The 16,175-nt window shown below is 37.4% G+C and overlaps 2 protein-coding genes across 4 annotated transcripts; one reads left to right on the forward strand and one right to left on the reverse strand.

Moving 5' to 3' along the window:
- Positions 1-1,497: 1,497 nt before the first annotated feature.
- LOC139694764 (homer protein homolog 2-like) lies at positions 1,498-7,876 on the reverse strand. 3 transcript variants are annotated; one of them, XM_071593273.1, is made up of 7 exons: positions 7,667-7,850; positions 5,466-5,676; positions 5,016-5,165; positions 4,792-4,929; positions 3,341-3,682; positions 2,543-2,785; positions 1,498-1,716 (listed from the first exon to the last, which is right to left on the reverse strand). In XM_071593273.1, exons 2-7 carry the CDS (start codon positions 5,487-5,489, stop codon positions 1,594-1,596), a joined length of 1,020 nt encoding a protein of 339 aa, XP_071449374.1. In that variant the 5' UTR covers positions 5,490-5,676; positions 7,667-7,850; the 3' UTR covers positions 1,498-1,593. The 3 variants fall into 3 exon arrangements, with proteins under 3 accessions (XP_071449374.1, XP_071449375.1, XP_071449376.1); XM_071593274.1 differs by lacking the exons at positions 5,466-5,676; positions 7,667-7,850 and adding an exon at positions 7,859-7,876; XM_071593275.1 differs by lacking the exon at positions 5,466-5,676 and having other exon boundaries at positions 7,667-7,849.
- A 1,622-nt stretch (positions 7,877-9,498) lies between these two features.
- On the forward strand, positions 9,499-10,500 carry LOC139694765 (small VCP/p97-interacting protein-like). The gene is made up of 3 exons (XM_071593276.1): positions 9,499-9,655; positions 9,739-9,906; positions 9,993-10,500. Exons 1-3 carry the CDS (start codon positions 9,587-9,589, stop codon positions 10,008-10,010), a joined length of 255 nt encoding a protein of 84 aa, XP_071449377.1. The 5' UTR covers positions 9,499-9,586; the 3' UTR covers positions 10,011-10,500.
- The last annotated feature ends 5,675 nt before the right edge of the window (positions 10,501-16,175 follow it).

Raw genomic sequence — 16,175 nt, forward strand, 5'->3', positions numbered from 1 at the left:
CTCTGTAGTCAGTCCTGCAAAATGAAGTAACTAAGTTCATATCATTAATAGCATAACACGTAATTTCTTGTTATAGCAACCAGTGCTCAGTCAATAAAAGTATATCACTCTTATTTTCTTGTAGAAAGACCTCAAGCTCAGCTATCTAATTTTTCACAGATTGTACATTTTAGGATATAAATTTGAGCACATGGTAATTTGGTATTCCCATCTTTGCCTAGTCACCTGAATTTAGACCTGGTATTAGAGGAGTCCGTTTTCACATTTTTGCAAAATGAGCTATCCTTGTTGGCCCTTGGGATGAATTTGCTTGTTCCAGTGGGGTTTTCTTCTACTTCGTTCGTGTCACCTGATTGCATGCACAATTACTAATAAGAATTGCATGCAAGTGTTATCCAAATATCCTCCAATATCCAAGTATAGGTATTCAATTGTACGTTGCATATATAGTGTATATCCAATATACAGCAGAAAGGTTTCAACTTTATCACCCAAGTTTTTTATTCATTTGATTAAGACAATTATTTTTATGAAGTTACTATATCGTAAACTTTTATCATGAAATTACTGTTCTGATGCATGACTATGTGATGATAAATATCCAACCATAGATATGTTAAAGCATATCCAATACATAATAGTCATTGTTTGATTTTTGGCGTGTATTCCGAATATTCACTGGACTGAATATTTGTTCCTTGCGTGGACTGGACAATACTGTCTCAACTTGTCAATATTCAATACACCAATAGACTACATTACTGGCAAAACTGATTGTGAGTTCTGATAAGAATATCCCTTACTGAAAGGCCATCCATTTAAAATAGGAAATGGAGTAGTTCCAACTTCTCAATTACCCACCAGATTTAATTTTGCACATGCAATGTGAAATGTACTATTTTCCAATAACCAAGGAGAATTTTGTGCATGTAGAATTATAAATAAAAGCAATTATTTTTCCATGAAAATTATAATAACTCTTGTGTAAGATAGTACATTATGTCATCTTGTTATTTTATCATTGACTCTTATGGATGTCATTATTCTGGCCACTTTACGTCTTCTTTTTTCAGAATGGAAGTCGGTGAGAAAGTTATTACCATTGCTTAGGATTTTAAATCATGCCCTACAATGTGTTATGCCATTGGTTACTACTTCATTTTACTGGGATAATATAGGCGGCAGAGCATATTGCAGAAATCATTGTACTTTTTGACGATGATATTAGTACCAGAAGTAAAAACTTTGATAGTGAATGAAGGGTAAGTGGTACAGGGTCTGTTCAGTGATGTTTGATGTTGGAGATAATGTTGAAGTAATATGATCAAGTGCATGTATATCTTTGACTTGTAATTTTATTTCATATTTTTAATATAAAATTCATTGATCAACGCTTGAGAAACAAATAAGGTGGCATAATATCTTACTTTAACAATTAGGAAAAATTTCTATAGGACTTCATCTTCAATATCCAAATCAAATGACACTCATCCAATATTTATTTGAAATTTTATTTTACTTTTGCCAAAACATGGATACTTTCCTCATCCTGGTGATTCTTAAATATATTGAAGAAATTAGGTTGTAGATCAGTCAGTGCTGAGGCATTTCCTCATCATCTGTGACAATGGGTCCAATATCCAGTGCCACTCCAGGTCTGCCTTCAGCGTTGGCTTCTGCGACAAGTCTTCGATTTTCAGATGCCAGTAGTTCCATCTAGTGACATACAGAAAGGAAATCTATTAATTGAAAATATCAAAGAGTGTACTTAATTAGAGTACATAATAGTCACCAGTAGTTCTGCCATAGATAGCAAATTGTTTAACGTAGGTATTTAGTTCACTTATATCAGCTTTATTTAAGAGTTAAAATCGGTTTTCACTGAGGTAATTAAACATCATATTTTCAACCAATATTTACTATTAGTAAGTACTTTTGAATCTTCAAAATATTTTTTATATAGAATATATCATCTCTTTTTTGATTTTATCTATTGTGCTATAATGTAAAGGAAGCATTAATTTCACTAGGTAAGTAATGATCTGCCTTAATTTTTAATGACTGTGATTTTTATATGCTGCAACTTACAACAACATTGGTATACGAGAGCAGTGAATCTGATTCCTTCAATTAACATGAAGGGAGATGATAATAAGTATATTTTTCACAGATATCAAAAGTGAAGAATACTTAGTGTATAGCCATGGAGGAAAATTTATAAGTAAGAGGGTACCTATCCTACCTCAAGAGAAAAGATTCTCTCTTGGAGTGTACCTTTCTCTGGACAAGTAAGCGTGATACTGATGCTTGATGAAAGTTACAGTTAATGCACTATTGCAAACTCAATTCAAGGATTTCATTTCAGTTAAATGTGATTTATGTATCTCATTCATTTGCACTACAGTTAAAAATGGATGCAAGCCACTTTAGTGGAGCAAGAGGAACTTTGTCAAGAAGCCAACCATTTTGTCCATGAGAAATCATTTGATAGCAAAAACAGCCTTCAATAGTCACAGAATTTAGAGGAGTCTTTTAATGTCACCTTTTCTTCATATTTTGAACGAAGTTTCTTGAAAGTGCTCAATTGAAATTCGTATTCTCGTTTCAAGCTCGCATTGAGATGGGTTGCCCTCTCCACACGCTCGATAGCTTGTGCTCGCTGAGTTTTCTCGGCCTGGATTTTGGCTTCTACGGCTTCCATTTCGCCTCTAAGGTGCTCCACCTCAGAATTGCGTATTCCCAGAAGATCCTTGGTAATCCCAGTCACTTCTTTGAGGGAAACAACCTGTGCCAAGGGAATAATTAAATATAGTTCATTTGGGTACTTAACTGTGTTGTTTCTGTTATTTAGTCAATTACACTTCATGCCATTGCAGCAACAACCATGTGGTGAGCCACGTGCTCACTGTTACAACACTGGGGTCATGGGTGTCAAGGCAAAATATAATCAGATACTTGTAGCTATTGGATCACCTTTGTAATTCATTCACCACTTTTATGATTTACTCATATTAGGAGTGGAAGCATTATGATGTCCAAATTTAAAATCACAGTTTAATCTCCCAATTACAAAACTTCATTACTATCAAAAAATTATTCTGCCAGCAAAAAAAAACAAATGCATAGTGTAATAATGATTTCACTATATCCTAAAAATATTTGAAGACTTAAAACAGGTCAGAAAAAAGAGACCAAGGATGCGCAAAACAGGATTAAACTCACTATGGTTTGTTTTTTAAACAAGCAAGTAACAAAACCTTAATCTAATGATGCGGAAGTTAATTACTTCACATTATAGCTTGTTAAACTTTGAAGGATAACTTCTAATAATCCTGCTAACCTGTGCTCTCAATTGTACATTCTGTTGCTCCATTGATGTTGCTTGCATCGTCTTATCCTTAAGCCGAGCAACTGCCGTTGTCAGTGCAGTCCGTAACTTCTCATTTTCTTTACGCAGTCCCTCCTCTGCTGCAGAGTTTGAAGGCTGAGGTGGATTCTTGTCGCTAGGGTGTTTTGTATGCTTTTGATCTCTGCCGGTATTCGTTGAACCTTTTGACAGTGATTCGAGGGAATTAATCCTCTCTTGTGCCTTTTGTAATTCCTCCCTTGCATTTTTCAATTCCTCTTGGCAGATTTTCAGAGCAGATTCCAGTTGTTGGTATTCATCTTTTTGCTGGGGTGCCTGATGATAGGAATATACATTTATGTTAATTAAATGAAGAATACAATGTATCTTTCCACTGTCCTTTATTCATGTACTTGAATAAAGGACAGAGGAAAGACACATTGTATTCTTCATTTAATAAACATGAATTTCCACAAAGTTGAGCCAGGAACAATTGAATACATTTATGTATTTCACTAATAATTTTTCCAAAAAGCTTGCTCAAAAAATTTAAAATTTATGGTCTATGCTCTTCCCATAAACCAAGATAAGAAATAAAGGCATAGCTTGAGAGTGTTTCACTTAAAAACTAGAATAATTTAAAGTTATAAATGACCCTATTAAAATGTTATTCTAAAGTAAACCACACAATGCTATGGTTGTTTCGGGAATGCAAGCAACAGTCTGGGGCTCTCTATAATATTACAAACTGGTTCACAGTTGTTGAGGGGTGAACCTCAATATGTAAAAAATTAGCTGTAGAATAATTGTGTATGTTTTATAGAAAATAATTTTGGACAATAAGCCGTAGTATTCATGGGGTGACTGGGTCTTTCCTCGTGTACATAATGGCCTATAAGTTTTAGAAAACCGCATGAAAATGCTATGAATTAACGAGTGGCTGCCACCAACATATGCCAGGTTGCCAATAACACTCTTGAAGAGAGTGAGTGAAAGTGGAGACCAAGGTACCACTCACATCATCTGTATAAGTGTACATGCAGTTGGTAATCGTAGTTCATGTGTCAGTGGGGATTGAGATTGTGGAATGAATTAGAAGGAAATGACATGACCTTGTAGTGGAAAACAATATTTGGAAACTATCGCCAAAGAAGGCACACTCGGAGGATGTAAGTTGAGAGAGAGCATCCTTAGGTCATTGAATTCTGTTGAAAAAATTGTAAAATTATAAACTGAAGGAGCTGCCTTTTCCAGTATGAATATCATTAATTCACAGAAATTATTTGTATCCTAAGCCTTGAGAAAATATTTTACCCGGCCACCAACATGACTATTGACTCAAAGGTATTGAGGAATACAAGTGAAATCCATGGCTCTGCATCTGTAACAAAAATATTCTTAACCGCAGAAAATCTGATTTTCCACAAATAGGAAGTTACACTCACTCCTTTTGTTGAAGCATCAGGCGGAGATGTAATATTAAGCGATTCTTTCTCACCAGAAATCCATGAATCTCTTTCGTTTTGGAACTGCAGGAGGTGAGACTCAATCATCCTCTTTTGAGTTTCATTTTCAGCGGTCGCCTAGAAAAAACTTCCTTTCAAAGATCCATCAGCTTTGTTATTGTGAATAGCATGGTCTGAAAAATGAAATATAAAGTATAAATTACCAGTGAAAGTTGGTCTTGTAGTTTCTTAATGAGGTCACTTTGTTCTGTGATTTCCTGTTCTTCTGCCTTCCCTGATTCCATCACTGTATTTGCCTCTATTTTGGTTTGATGATTGGAAGCAACAGTATTTGGATCAATGGACATCTTTGACTGCAAGCCCAAATGTATTAATCGCATGAGAGAACATTCATTATCTTCTTCATGTCAATGAGTCATTTTTGTAAATGCTTGATAACATATTGAAGACTGTAGACTTAGTCTCATAAAAAATTATCAAAACATTCCACTACAAAAACTGATATGAAAATTATAAAGTTGTTTTCTCATTTCTCTTTTTATTACTGTATTTTATTGAATATAAGTTGAACTGTTTTACAAAATGATGGCTCAAAATGGATCAATGCGTGGAGGAGAGCCTATTCAAAGGATAATTTTATCCCGGACACTCACTGCAGTAGGCAAATTTTTGCCCATTCATTTCAGCAGGTACTATGTAGCCCAACTTCAAAACGTTATCACTACCAATATCAGGCTTGATGTATAAGCTAAGATGAAGTGCTTGACTGTAAAAAACTTTTATTCCTTAATGCCTCCTCTGAAGTGGGAGCTGCTTCCTCTATGCCCATGCATCTTATATCCCATCAAATATGGTGATTCATATCTATAAAATTTAGAAAAAATTCAGTTGGTGGGCAAAGTTCCAGTGCATAATGGTGATGGCTAACTAGTTACTATTCCATACATATACTTTTCTTTGTTTTAAAAAATTTTATTTACATTACAGAGGGCATCATTTGGCCAAAATGATACCTATTATGCTAATGCCTAATGCGTCCAATCAATGGGGTCTCTATCAGAAATCTCGTAGTAGTAGTTTTAGGGGAGACAACTAACAGCTAAGTTCATTTGCACCATTAGGGACTGATGGGAAAGGAAAGGTGGAGAGAAACCCGGCTTTGTCCTTGGCCCACTCTTTTCGAAAGATGCCAGGCAGCTTAACGCTCCATCCAATGGATATTGTATGTACGTCTGAAAAATATCTGCCACCTTCCGGATTTGAACCTGGGCCCCTTGGTAGGAAGCCTATAGGTTGGCTTGCACACCATATTGCCTCAGAAATCTCTATCTCTCTCAAAAATCACTAAGCTTCACCCAAGCATAGTGATTTTTGGGTACCAAAAGAATCATGACAAAAGAAAGTGGCATCCCTTCCTTGTGTTTGTCTTTCACATCAAGTATAGGGAAGGCTTGGAGCAAGATGAGCTCTACCCTCTCCTGTCAAACCCACCTTCAGATTGCTTACTGTGATTAATGGTTCCTCACTTGAAAGACCACCTAGTGTCTGGGGTTTTGCAATACATTCTGCCTTTGCTGATAAGTAAAATTGATGTCCCTTTATAGTTTCCTGATTTTATCTGAGATTTCACTTCAAAGTCCCTCATACCCTCTGCTCCATTCATGATTTCTCACAGCAGAACTTACAATCATAGTCTGCCTGTTGGGCATTTTGTTGGATACTGTCCTTGGCTTGATGGAATAGTTGGATGTCATTAGACTCTTTCAAACATCCAATGCCACATTTGAATATGTATTATTTACCAATTGCAATCTCTATTTTAGCTACCTACAGCATACTGAATGATGGAATGCACCATTGGGTTGTCTATCTCTCATCCTTGATGGAGCCCATTAAAAGTTCATACGTCAGGGCAAATTTTTTCATATGGTTCTTGCCTAAAAATCTAGGTTGGTTGGATAATCACAGTTATCAACCCAAAGGTCAGTTTGATAGGTAATGGTAGAGTTCACCCAAACTTAGGCCAATGGCGAGTGTAATTCACAGATCAGGGGCCATTTCCTCTCCCTGAGCCGGATTTGGTTTCCCAGAAAGATCTGGAACCCAAAAAATCACAGCTTGGTAGGAGTTGCAGGTGCCTAGAGAGCCCTGCCCAGGAATTGAGCACATGCCCTCCGGTTAATAGTCCAACCCTCCACCCCTGGATGACGACGTCCCTATTATATAATCACTTATGGAAATAGATATACAGGCAGGCATTGATAGATAGAATATTCTAATTTTGCTGACAGCATGACCACACCTTAAAAAAATGAACTCTCCATTTTTAGCCTCTGGAAATGAAATAAATGATATATCGCTATAGAGTCTCGGAGTCTAAGTTTTCTCATCTCCTAGGGAAATAAATTTCATTTTAGCAATATCATTCTGGAATTGCAAGATATATTGGAAAATTGGATGTTTATAAAATTTGAAAGAATATTTCGAGTAAATATTGTGACTCCGTTCACTTGTCTTGAGACCGCGAATTTTTAATTATGTCACGAAGTTTTTGTATTTCAATAAAATATTATGGGTGTCGATAATATTTAGAGTTTCGGGCGCATAATAGAATGTGTTCTGTTGCTACAGGCTGCTAGTCCTAAGTGATATACCAGCAGCAGGTAAACGTCAATGTTGCAGGGGTTACACATGCAGCGATATCATCCCGGATATCACTTAATTCGTGAACAAAAGTTCATATAGGGCACATTTTGCATGTCAGACGGTCTCATATGCGAAACGAAGGGGGGGAGGGAGAGTATTCATTCATTCGGTCGAGTATTCAATAGGAAATGGTGCATTTTTAACTCACGGTACTGCTTGGATCTCTGGAAGTACTTGAGGACGCACTCTTCTAGTACGCAGATGGAATTTAAAGTGATAACAATAAAGACTATTGACGATGAGCACTATTAATCCCTATCTGTGCTGCGAAGAATTATTGTGATGCTCTATGAAAGGAGTCGGTTTTTGTCCGCCCGTATTTTTAGGACGAAAGCCTTACCATCTAAAATTAGCTCGAGTGGGTCTTTCTGGTTAAGATCACCCCATGCTGATGCCGCGCGACGAAGTTGAGTAACGGTAATATTTAAAACCGAATCGAGATATTAATAATGAAATAAATAAGCTTTTGAATATTTTTAATTGAAGCATATTTGAAAGATCAGTTGATATGATCGCTAAATAACTACTTACAACATTTACAGAGAGGTTAAATTTTTTCTCTAGCATAGCGGAACAAATTGTTTGCACATTGAAATCCCTATATATTTTTTCTTCAGCCATTATTTACTTGGCCCTTATTATAAATAAATTCGTTTAATCCCGTGTATTCCTTTATTTGGAATTTTAGCCGCAGTGCTAAGCAGTCAGTGATCGTTCAAGGGACGACCTCACCGTCGAAAAGTGGCACTACAGTAAGCTCCCTTGGATTGGCGATTCAGGAAACGTAAGAAAAGCTTGCCTTAAGATCACACCTGTTGTTCCAAAGCTCATGATGTGTCTGACGGCTTGATTACAGCAAAAAGGAATTTCATACATTTTTTCAAACTTGAGAAGTTCTCGAAAGGAACGGCTCCCATTATTGAAACGGTAGTAATGAAATATCGAATCTATTAAATGAACTCGATGAACGAATGTTATGACAGATTTTCCTGTTGTCTACCGCTATGTATCCCAAAAAACTAACTTTTCATTCTAACGTAAAAGCAGCATTTGCTGACTTGACTCATGACATGGAAGTCGGCATTGAATAGGCAACTCAATACATCCCTCTTCCGCGGAGGACCTAAGATGACCAAATTACTTAAAACCTCTTCTCCTTCCTTCAGGACGACCCCTTCTCCTCAAGCATTGTTTTTAAATTCTCACTATCCATGAGAGATTACCTACCAACCTTCACCTTACTCAGCGACATTGCCCCCCCCCCCCGTTCCGTCAACCGAAGCCTCATAAGTCTTCGTTGTTACACATGTCCTTTCATCCACTCCCTTCCGTTTTCAGCGACCCATATACTCCCAGCCCACTATCAATTTCATCAATCGGTAACTGTAATAATTATTTTCAGTAGAAAGGTATTAGAATATAAGTAGAAAAATTCACGGAGGGACGTTTCGGGGAAGCCTTATGACCCCAACACGTCCGTGAATATTATAAACTTTTTCTACTTTTATTCCAATTTCTTCCTAATGTAAATAATTTTAGTGGCCTTCCTTATAGGCGATGCGTTCATGTAACAATATGTTAGTGCCAATATGTGTGCATGAATGTATAATTATTTATGCATAATATATTTCATCATGGACCATGTATGAATAATGTGAATGTCCTTTTACGTGTTATCTATTTTATTTCTGTGTTCTATTGTGCAGTCCAAAATGTTATTAGGGTCACCTACGAATGAAAACGAGACGTTTTAAAACAAGCTGTGTGAGGCAAGAGACGATTGAGCACATAGAATTTAACTAAAAAGTGTATCATGTATAATTAAAACCAATATGAAGACCGTGCATTATTTCAGTTTATTTGTTTAAGGATTTATTAGGGTTTCTTCCGGAATAGACTGAAAATGGTGGAGGCAATCGGGAATCGATTGAGCGTCGGGCAAATTCTCGGAACAATTGGGACTCAATTGGGAACAGCTGACTGTCGCCTCAACAGCTGACGGCTGCTATTCTTTTGACGTAACGTATATCTTCGTGCCTTTGTCGTGTCACCTGACTTTTTTGTTGACATGGGTATATGTCTAAGTTGTTTCAAAGACTCCAGCAATGACTGTTCAGCTACAGAAATTGTATCAGCGGTAAAAAAATAATCCATCATTACGTGCCCGTAGTATTCAACCTTGGTTCGGTTTTCCTAACTTTCCCATGTTATTATATAAAGGAAGCTCGCCGTATGAAATTAGCTGAAGCGGCCGAGAAAAGAATGAAAGAACAAGAGAGTCGTGGTCTGAAGGATCCTGAAAAAGTGAAGAGGCAAATGGAAAGAAATCAAGAAATAGAGAGAAGACAAGAGGAAGCAAGCAAAATTGGTGGAAGTGGAGGTTTAAAGGTTTGTATTTGTTGGTAGCATTTTCAAAATCCTTAGCCCTACTTGCAATTCATTCACTTGTGTGTCAATTGTGTTATTTATTTCAGTGGCAAGTGGATAACTGATTGTGTAATACTGTGCGCCCAGTGGAAGAAGGATGTGTTCATATTTTTGTGTACCTACCTACGGTTACTGTCCGTCCTAATTTTGAAAACATTTCCATGGAGATAGCTGTATATCTTTCCTACTTAAATATTGTCGTAAGATGTAAGTTGGTTTAATCTACTGTGTGCACTGATGTCTCCGTTCAGAATTATATTTGTTCTTTTTTCGATTCGTGGACTATTCCCCGACACTATTATTCTTTTAATAATTAGGAATCGGTGTTCGCGTTTCCTTGAAGTTAAGATTTGTGAATCACGATGCCAAATGTTTTAGTATTTCACAGTACAAAGTGAATATTGGCGTATGTGTAATGCATGAATTATTAATGGGCAATCTGTAAACGGATTCCTTTGCAGACCATCTTATGTCCGAGTGTTGTAACTTAATACATAAGTAATTTATCGTGTAAATGTGTAAATAAGAAAAATAAACTATTTAATTTGAATTGTATCACCATTTTTCATTAAGTGAAAAGTAGGATGTTGGCGTAGGATAATTTGCATTTGGGCAGGATATTTGAGGACACATTTAAGGGCTTTAGCTGAAAATTAGCCATTTAAGTTTGGAGCGAAAAATAAGAATGCTAATCTCATATGTGCAGTAATTGTTATGGCGAAATATAAGACGAAACAGACCTGATGTAATTTTAATGAAGTATGTACGGGAAGCTTTCATTGAAGGACAATAATTGGTAGAGGCTCTGCAATGTCAGGAAAGGTGAACTAAAATAAAATATGTAATAATTCAATATGTTTCAATTTGGATACAGCTGTTACGGATAGGTATGACCACCACCGAAAACCACCTTGGGTGGTGGTCATTGCTATCCGTAACAACTTTCTGAGATCTTCCCGCTCAGACCAATCATGCATTTGCATGTGTGTCACGGACTAATCAGTATGGATCCGATTCTATGACGCATGAAGAAAGTTTTCCAATGTAAAAACATGGGAACTGACAGGAGCATGTTGGTACGCCGGAAAAAAAACAAAAACAATTTTTCGCCGTGTAGCCATGACGAAACTAGTCAAGTTAGAGCGGTATGGTGAGTGTAAAGCGGGAAAAGAATATTTCAGGATAACATTCAATTGCTTTGCAAAAATGTTCATGGTGTTATATGTGCTGAAAACTAGAATAAATCATAAAAATGTAGGAGGAAATTAATTGAGTACGCTGAAACCTCCAGTAGCGGTTTCAAAATTATGTGGAACTGGCAATCAAAGCGACACACACACACGTGTCTGTATGTATGTAAACATATATTTATATATGTGTGTGTGTGTGTGTGTATATATATATATTTTTAGGTAATATACCGGTTAAGGTAGGTTTTTGGATGGACACAGCTATTAAATAAATATTTGTGACTCCTAAAAAACACAAAATCCAGCGTCCTACTCCATATCAGGTCCCTCTTCATCTCTGAGTACTTTCTTCCTCCCTTCATCCCGTCCAACATCCCTATCCTGTTCCTTCCCTTTCCTCTTTTGCCCAACATTTTCCCCTCTATCAACACCCCCTTCATCCACTTTTCCTGCCTCCATAGGATTTCTCCCAAGAAACCCCTCTCTTCGCCCACCATTCCAAGTACTTCCTCATTTGTTTTCTTCTCCGTCCATTTCACCTTCTCCATTCTTATCCACACACACATTTCAATAGCCTCCAATCTACGTCTAACCTCCTGCTCCAATGACCACGTTTCCGCACCGTACATAGTCACGCTCCATATCAAAGTTTTTACGAGTATTTTCTTAATTTCCTCACTCAACGTTCCTGTCATCAACTCCCTCCTCCTTGCGAAAGCCTCTTTACCTAGCGCAATTCTTCTCCTTACGTCCCTACTACTTTGACCGTGTTGGTCCAAAACACTACCGAGATACGTAAACTGTTCTCCCTGTTCTAGTTTTTGCCCTCTTATTTTAATGTTTAGCTTAGCCTTTTTCTCTCTAGAAAATCGTATAACCTTTGTTTTATTAATATTGATTCTCACCCCATACCTGTCGCCCTGAATTTCCAATTCACTAAGCAATGCTTGCAACCCCTTGGCTGACTGGCAAACTAAAGCTTGGTCATGAGCAAACCTGACTGATTTTACTAATTCCCCGCCCACTTTCATTCCTACCTCCAGTTCTTTCCATGCCTCCTTAATCATTTCCTCTGCATATAGGTTGAACAGCATCGGTGATAATGGGCAACCCTGCCTAACACCTCTACCTAACACTGCCCATCCGGACTACCCGTTCCCCACTCGCACCTGAGCAGTCTGAGACACGTGCAGGTTGCGGATTAGCCTCCTTTCCCTCCAATCTATTCCTATTTTCTGCGATATACTCATTAGTTTTTCCCAATTCACTCTATCAAACGCTTTTTCGAAATCTACGAAACAGGCAAATACCTCCTGGTTGTGTTCTCTATTCCTCTCGATTAATAATCTCATTACTGCAATGGCATCACGCGTACCTCTCCCCTTCCTAAACCCAAACTGATCATCCCCTAAGTAATCATTTGCCCTACTCTCTACCCTTTTGTTTATGATACTGAGAACAACTTTGGCTGCGTGGGATATCAAACTTATCGTCCTGTAGTCCTCACACGATGTAGCCATTTTATATATATATATATATATATATATATATATATATATATATACATATATATATATATATATATATATATATATATATATATATATATATATATATATATATATATATATATATCTGTGTGTGTGTGTAGTATTGGGAGGCTTTTGGATAGAGCGTAATGAAGGTACCTATGACGCTGGGGAGCATTTCTTCAAAATAAATAAGCAACATGAAGCAACGTCGTGCCCATATGTGAGCCAGCTTTCCCTTAAAGTTTTTCAAATCATTGCAGGGAATAACAGTCAAACAGGTGATAAGAGTCTTCTTATCTGCCAAATTTTAAAATCCAAATAGTTGGATGATTAGCTGCCAGCCGTACCACCACATGAGAACGAAATTTCATGCGACTATTTAGCTACTTTTCCCCCGCCATTGGATGATACAAAGACAATCTTCCTCGCACTCCATTCGAGCATTTCGGGATAGACTTACACTACTACTATTTAGAGGCACACGAATGCATAGAACTTTAGGAGTAGGGATGAGGGCGAGGATGAATTATGGAGAAAAATTCGGATGTAGGAGCAGCCTACAAAACGGCCACCTACTTACCTAAATGGAGTCGTGAAAATGAATGGCACGAAGATTTAATTTGGTGGAAATTCGTTGACAGAGATTTTTGATTGATTAACTGTTCAAATTAAAATTTAATTTGAATACCTCGTCATACTCATAGTAATTTAGTGCTACGGTTGGTTTAATGCCGCTCCCCAATTAAAACTATTATAGGTTAACATGATCAAGTCTGCATAATTCTTCCCTGTGACTCATTTAATTATTAGCTGTATGTAAGTTCCTCATCTCTCGGGTTCCTTTTCATTTTCCCCTGGAGGCTTTCATGAAGGCTCCCATTTTTCTGTGTGTTCAATGTGGTTTTTTCTTTATTTCTATATTTAGAGTTTTCAAAAGATTCCCCTAATTTGCATAACTGAAAATCGATAAAAAATTCTTGCTTATTTTCGGCCATATAATGTAGCAGCGACATGGTAGAATATTGTTCGTTAGTTTTACCACAACAAATTGCATGCTTTTGAAGAAGGCCTGGTGGGCTAATTGCTCGCTAATGACTCTGAGAGTCGCGTTCCGTCACAGAGCCAATGGTGAGTGGTCATATTTATTTTCCAAATTAATGGCACGATGTTATAATCAGGCAAGTGGTCTCCAAATTATTTCTACATGGAGAAATAATTGATAATTTGTACGAATAAAATATTCTTTGATGTCGTGATTCGTTCTTTAATCACATTTCCAGTCCCTCAAATGATTACGAATAATTTTATTTACTCATGCATACATTAAATTATATCAAACGCTATTGAACGACGTAGAGAAGATTCACCGCTATCGTATTTTTACCACAAGATAAATGTATATTTATAAATTATTATACTGTAAAGGTGTGAATTTGCATAATTTAGAAATTGGTATTCCTTTTTACATTTATACATTCGGTTCAATAATAAAGTAACTCTTTATGATATTTGTATCTTATTTTATCTGATTTAACTTCAGTTTTTCAAGCCATTAATTTATGATCGCCACTGTAATCGTGGTGATCAGGACTACACCACGGTGTATCCGGGCCTGAATAACTTGCTTTCGAAGTACATATTCACACAACTAGTGTCACTGTGATTCTAGTGTAGTATTCCAATATTTCTAAAAGGTGGCCTTACGGGATCTTAATAAGCCTTCATTCCGGTTACAGTTTTTAGCATTCCGGACAGTGTCATGCTGGAAATTATGGAGGGCGTACGAGGGCGGTTCAATAAGTGCCCGTGTTTGGGCGTGGCGTTCCTGAGGGAAGTTTATGTTATCATCGTGTGCTGCCATCTATCAAAACAAATTTCAGACTGATTTAATGGTTAGTTTGGATTTGGCAGCCATTCGAGTAAGTTCGGTAATTCGCTTTTTTTGGATGGGAAGAAAGGCGAGGATATAAAAGCAGAGTTGGATGCTGTTTATGGGGACACTTCGCCATCTATGACCACAGTTGGATATTGGTTCAACAAATTTAAGCGTGGGCGAACATCTGTGTTTGATGAGGAGCGACCAGGACGCCCGGCCAACGTGGTTACCGAGGAAATCATTCAAAAAGCCCACGCCGTGATTCTCGCTGATCGACGAACGAAAGTGCGTGAAGTAGCAGAGGCCGTGGGTTTGTCGACCAGAACGGCAATTAATATTTTACCTGATAATTTGGCGATGAAAAAATTGTCGGCGCGATGGGTGCCGCGATTGCTCACGGTGGACAACAAGCTGATCCGGCTGTCAACTTCATGAACTGCATGAACTACGTTATGAATTGCTGCCGCACCCCCCGTATTCTCCCGATCTGGCTCCCTGCGACTTTTTCTTATTCCCTAACATGAAGAAATGGCTCGCGGGAAAAAAATGTAGCTCAAACGAGGAAGTTATCGCCGAGACAGAGGCGTATTTTGGAGAGTTCGACGAATCCTATTTCTTGGAGGGGTTAAAAAAATGGCCGGAACGTTGGGAGAAGTGTATCTTTCTAAAAGGGGACGTTGAAAAATTAAAAAAAAATGTTTTTGAAAAAATGGTTTCTTCATTTCTAGCACGGTACATATTGAACCGCCCTCGTATATACGAAGGCTGTGCAATGATCATAATTACAAAAAATACCTTGAAATATGCAGTTTGCTCTCAGGATCGAAATGATGTAATCATGTTTCATCTGCTGAGGTAACTTTGACAGAAACTTTTAACCTTCCCGTCTCATGAACTCAAACTGCCAACAAACGCTCACGCGAACGAACATCCTGTTGCTCAAGTGTGGACAGTCTTGGAACCACGTCCCGCCAAGCACCTGATGTACAATGTTTCTGTAGGCAACATGTGGCTGCGCTTAAATCTATCCATTGAGCGACTTAATGTGCTCAGAGACCTCCCTGCTCTCTTGTGAATGGTATTTTGTTGTCCTTCAGCACTAGTGTCGACCAATGCTGGGGATTGATTTGTGAGAGGAGAAAGGAGAGTGCAAATCAAAAAGAGCAAAGAACCTCTTTGGCACAAATCTGCCCGCCGATATTTGAAAGACTGCTAAATCAAAGACATATGTTTTTCGGCTGGCGGATAGTTCCCTAAGATGATTAGCAGGGGGGAGTTACCAAATACAAGAATATGATTATTTTCTGTTATGTTTATTTTCCGCAGCTATTTACGCTTTAAATAATTAATTTATTTAAATTTACGGAATCTCATAGGAAAAGTTTAAGTTAGAATCCGATGATAATTAATGTAACGAAATAGCTGAAACGTATTTTTTATTAATAGAAATATTTTAAGAAATTGCTCTCTAAATGTATTCCTGAAATAGAAATATTTTAAGAAATCACTCGCAAAATGTATTCCTGAAATTAAGGCAGAACATCGTTTCGAATCAATAAACTTGAGGTTCATGCGAAATATTTTTCTCCACGGACATGATTTATAGGTCAGTAACGGGCTGATATATAGGTT

Source organism: Hetaerina americana, unplaced genomic scaffold (genome assembly GCF_022747635.1).
Source record: "Hetaerina americana unplaced genomic scaffold, ioHetAmer1.1.p SCAF_54, whole genome shotgun sequence".
NCBI lineage: Eukaryota > Metazoa > Arthropoda > Insecta > Odonata > Calopterygidae > Hetaerina > Hetaerina americana.

Bases quoted from the DNA above. Each gene is read 5' to 3' on its own strand.
- LOC139694764 (XM_071593273.1), bottom strand. From the start codon at position 5,489: ATGGGCAAAAATTTGCCTACTGCA. The intron at 5,166-5,465 runs GTGAGTGTCCGG...TTGGGCTTGCAG, and splicing joins GCAAAAATTTGCCTACTGCA to TCAAAGATGTCCATTGATCC. The intron at 3,683-4,791 runs GTGAGTGTAACT...TCCTATCATCAG, and splicing joins CTGATGCTTCAACAAAAGGA to GCACCCCAGCAAAAAGATGA.
- LOC139694765 (XM_071593276.1), top strand. From the start codon at position 9,587: ATGGGTATATGTCTAAGTTGTTTCAAAGACTCCAGCAATGACTGTTCA. The intron at 9,656-9,738 runs GTAAAAAAATAA...TATTATATAAAG, and splicing joins CTACAGAAATTGTATCAGCG to GAAGCTCGCCGTATGAAATT.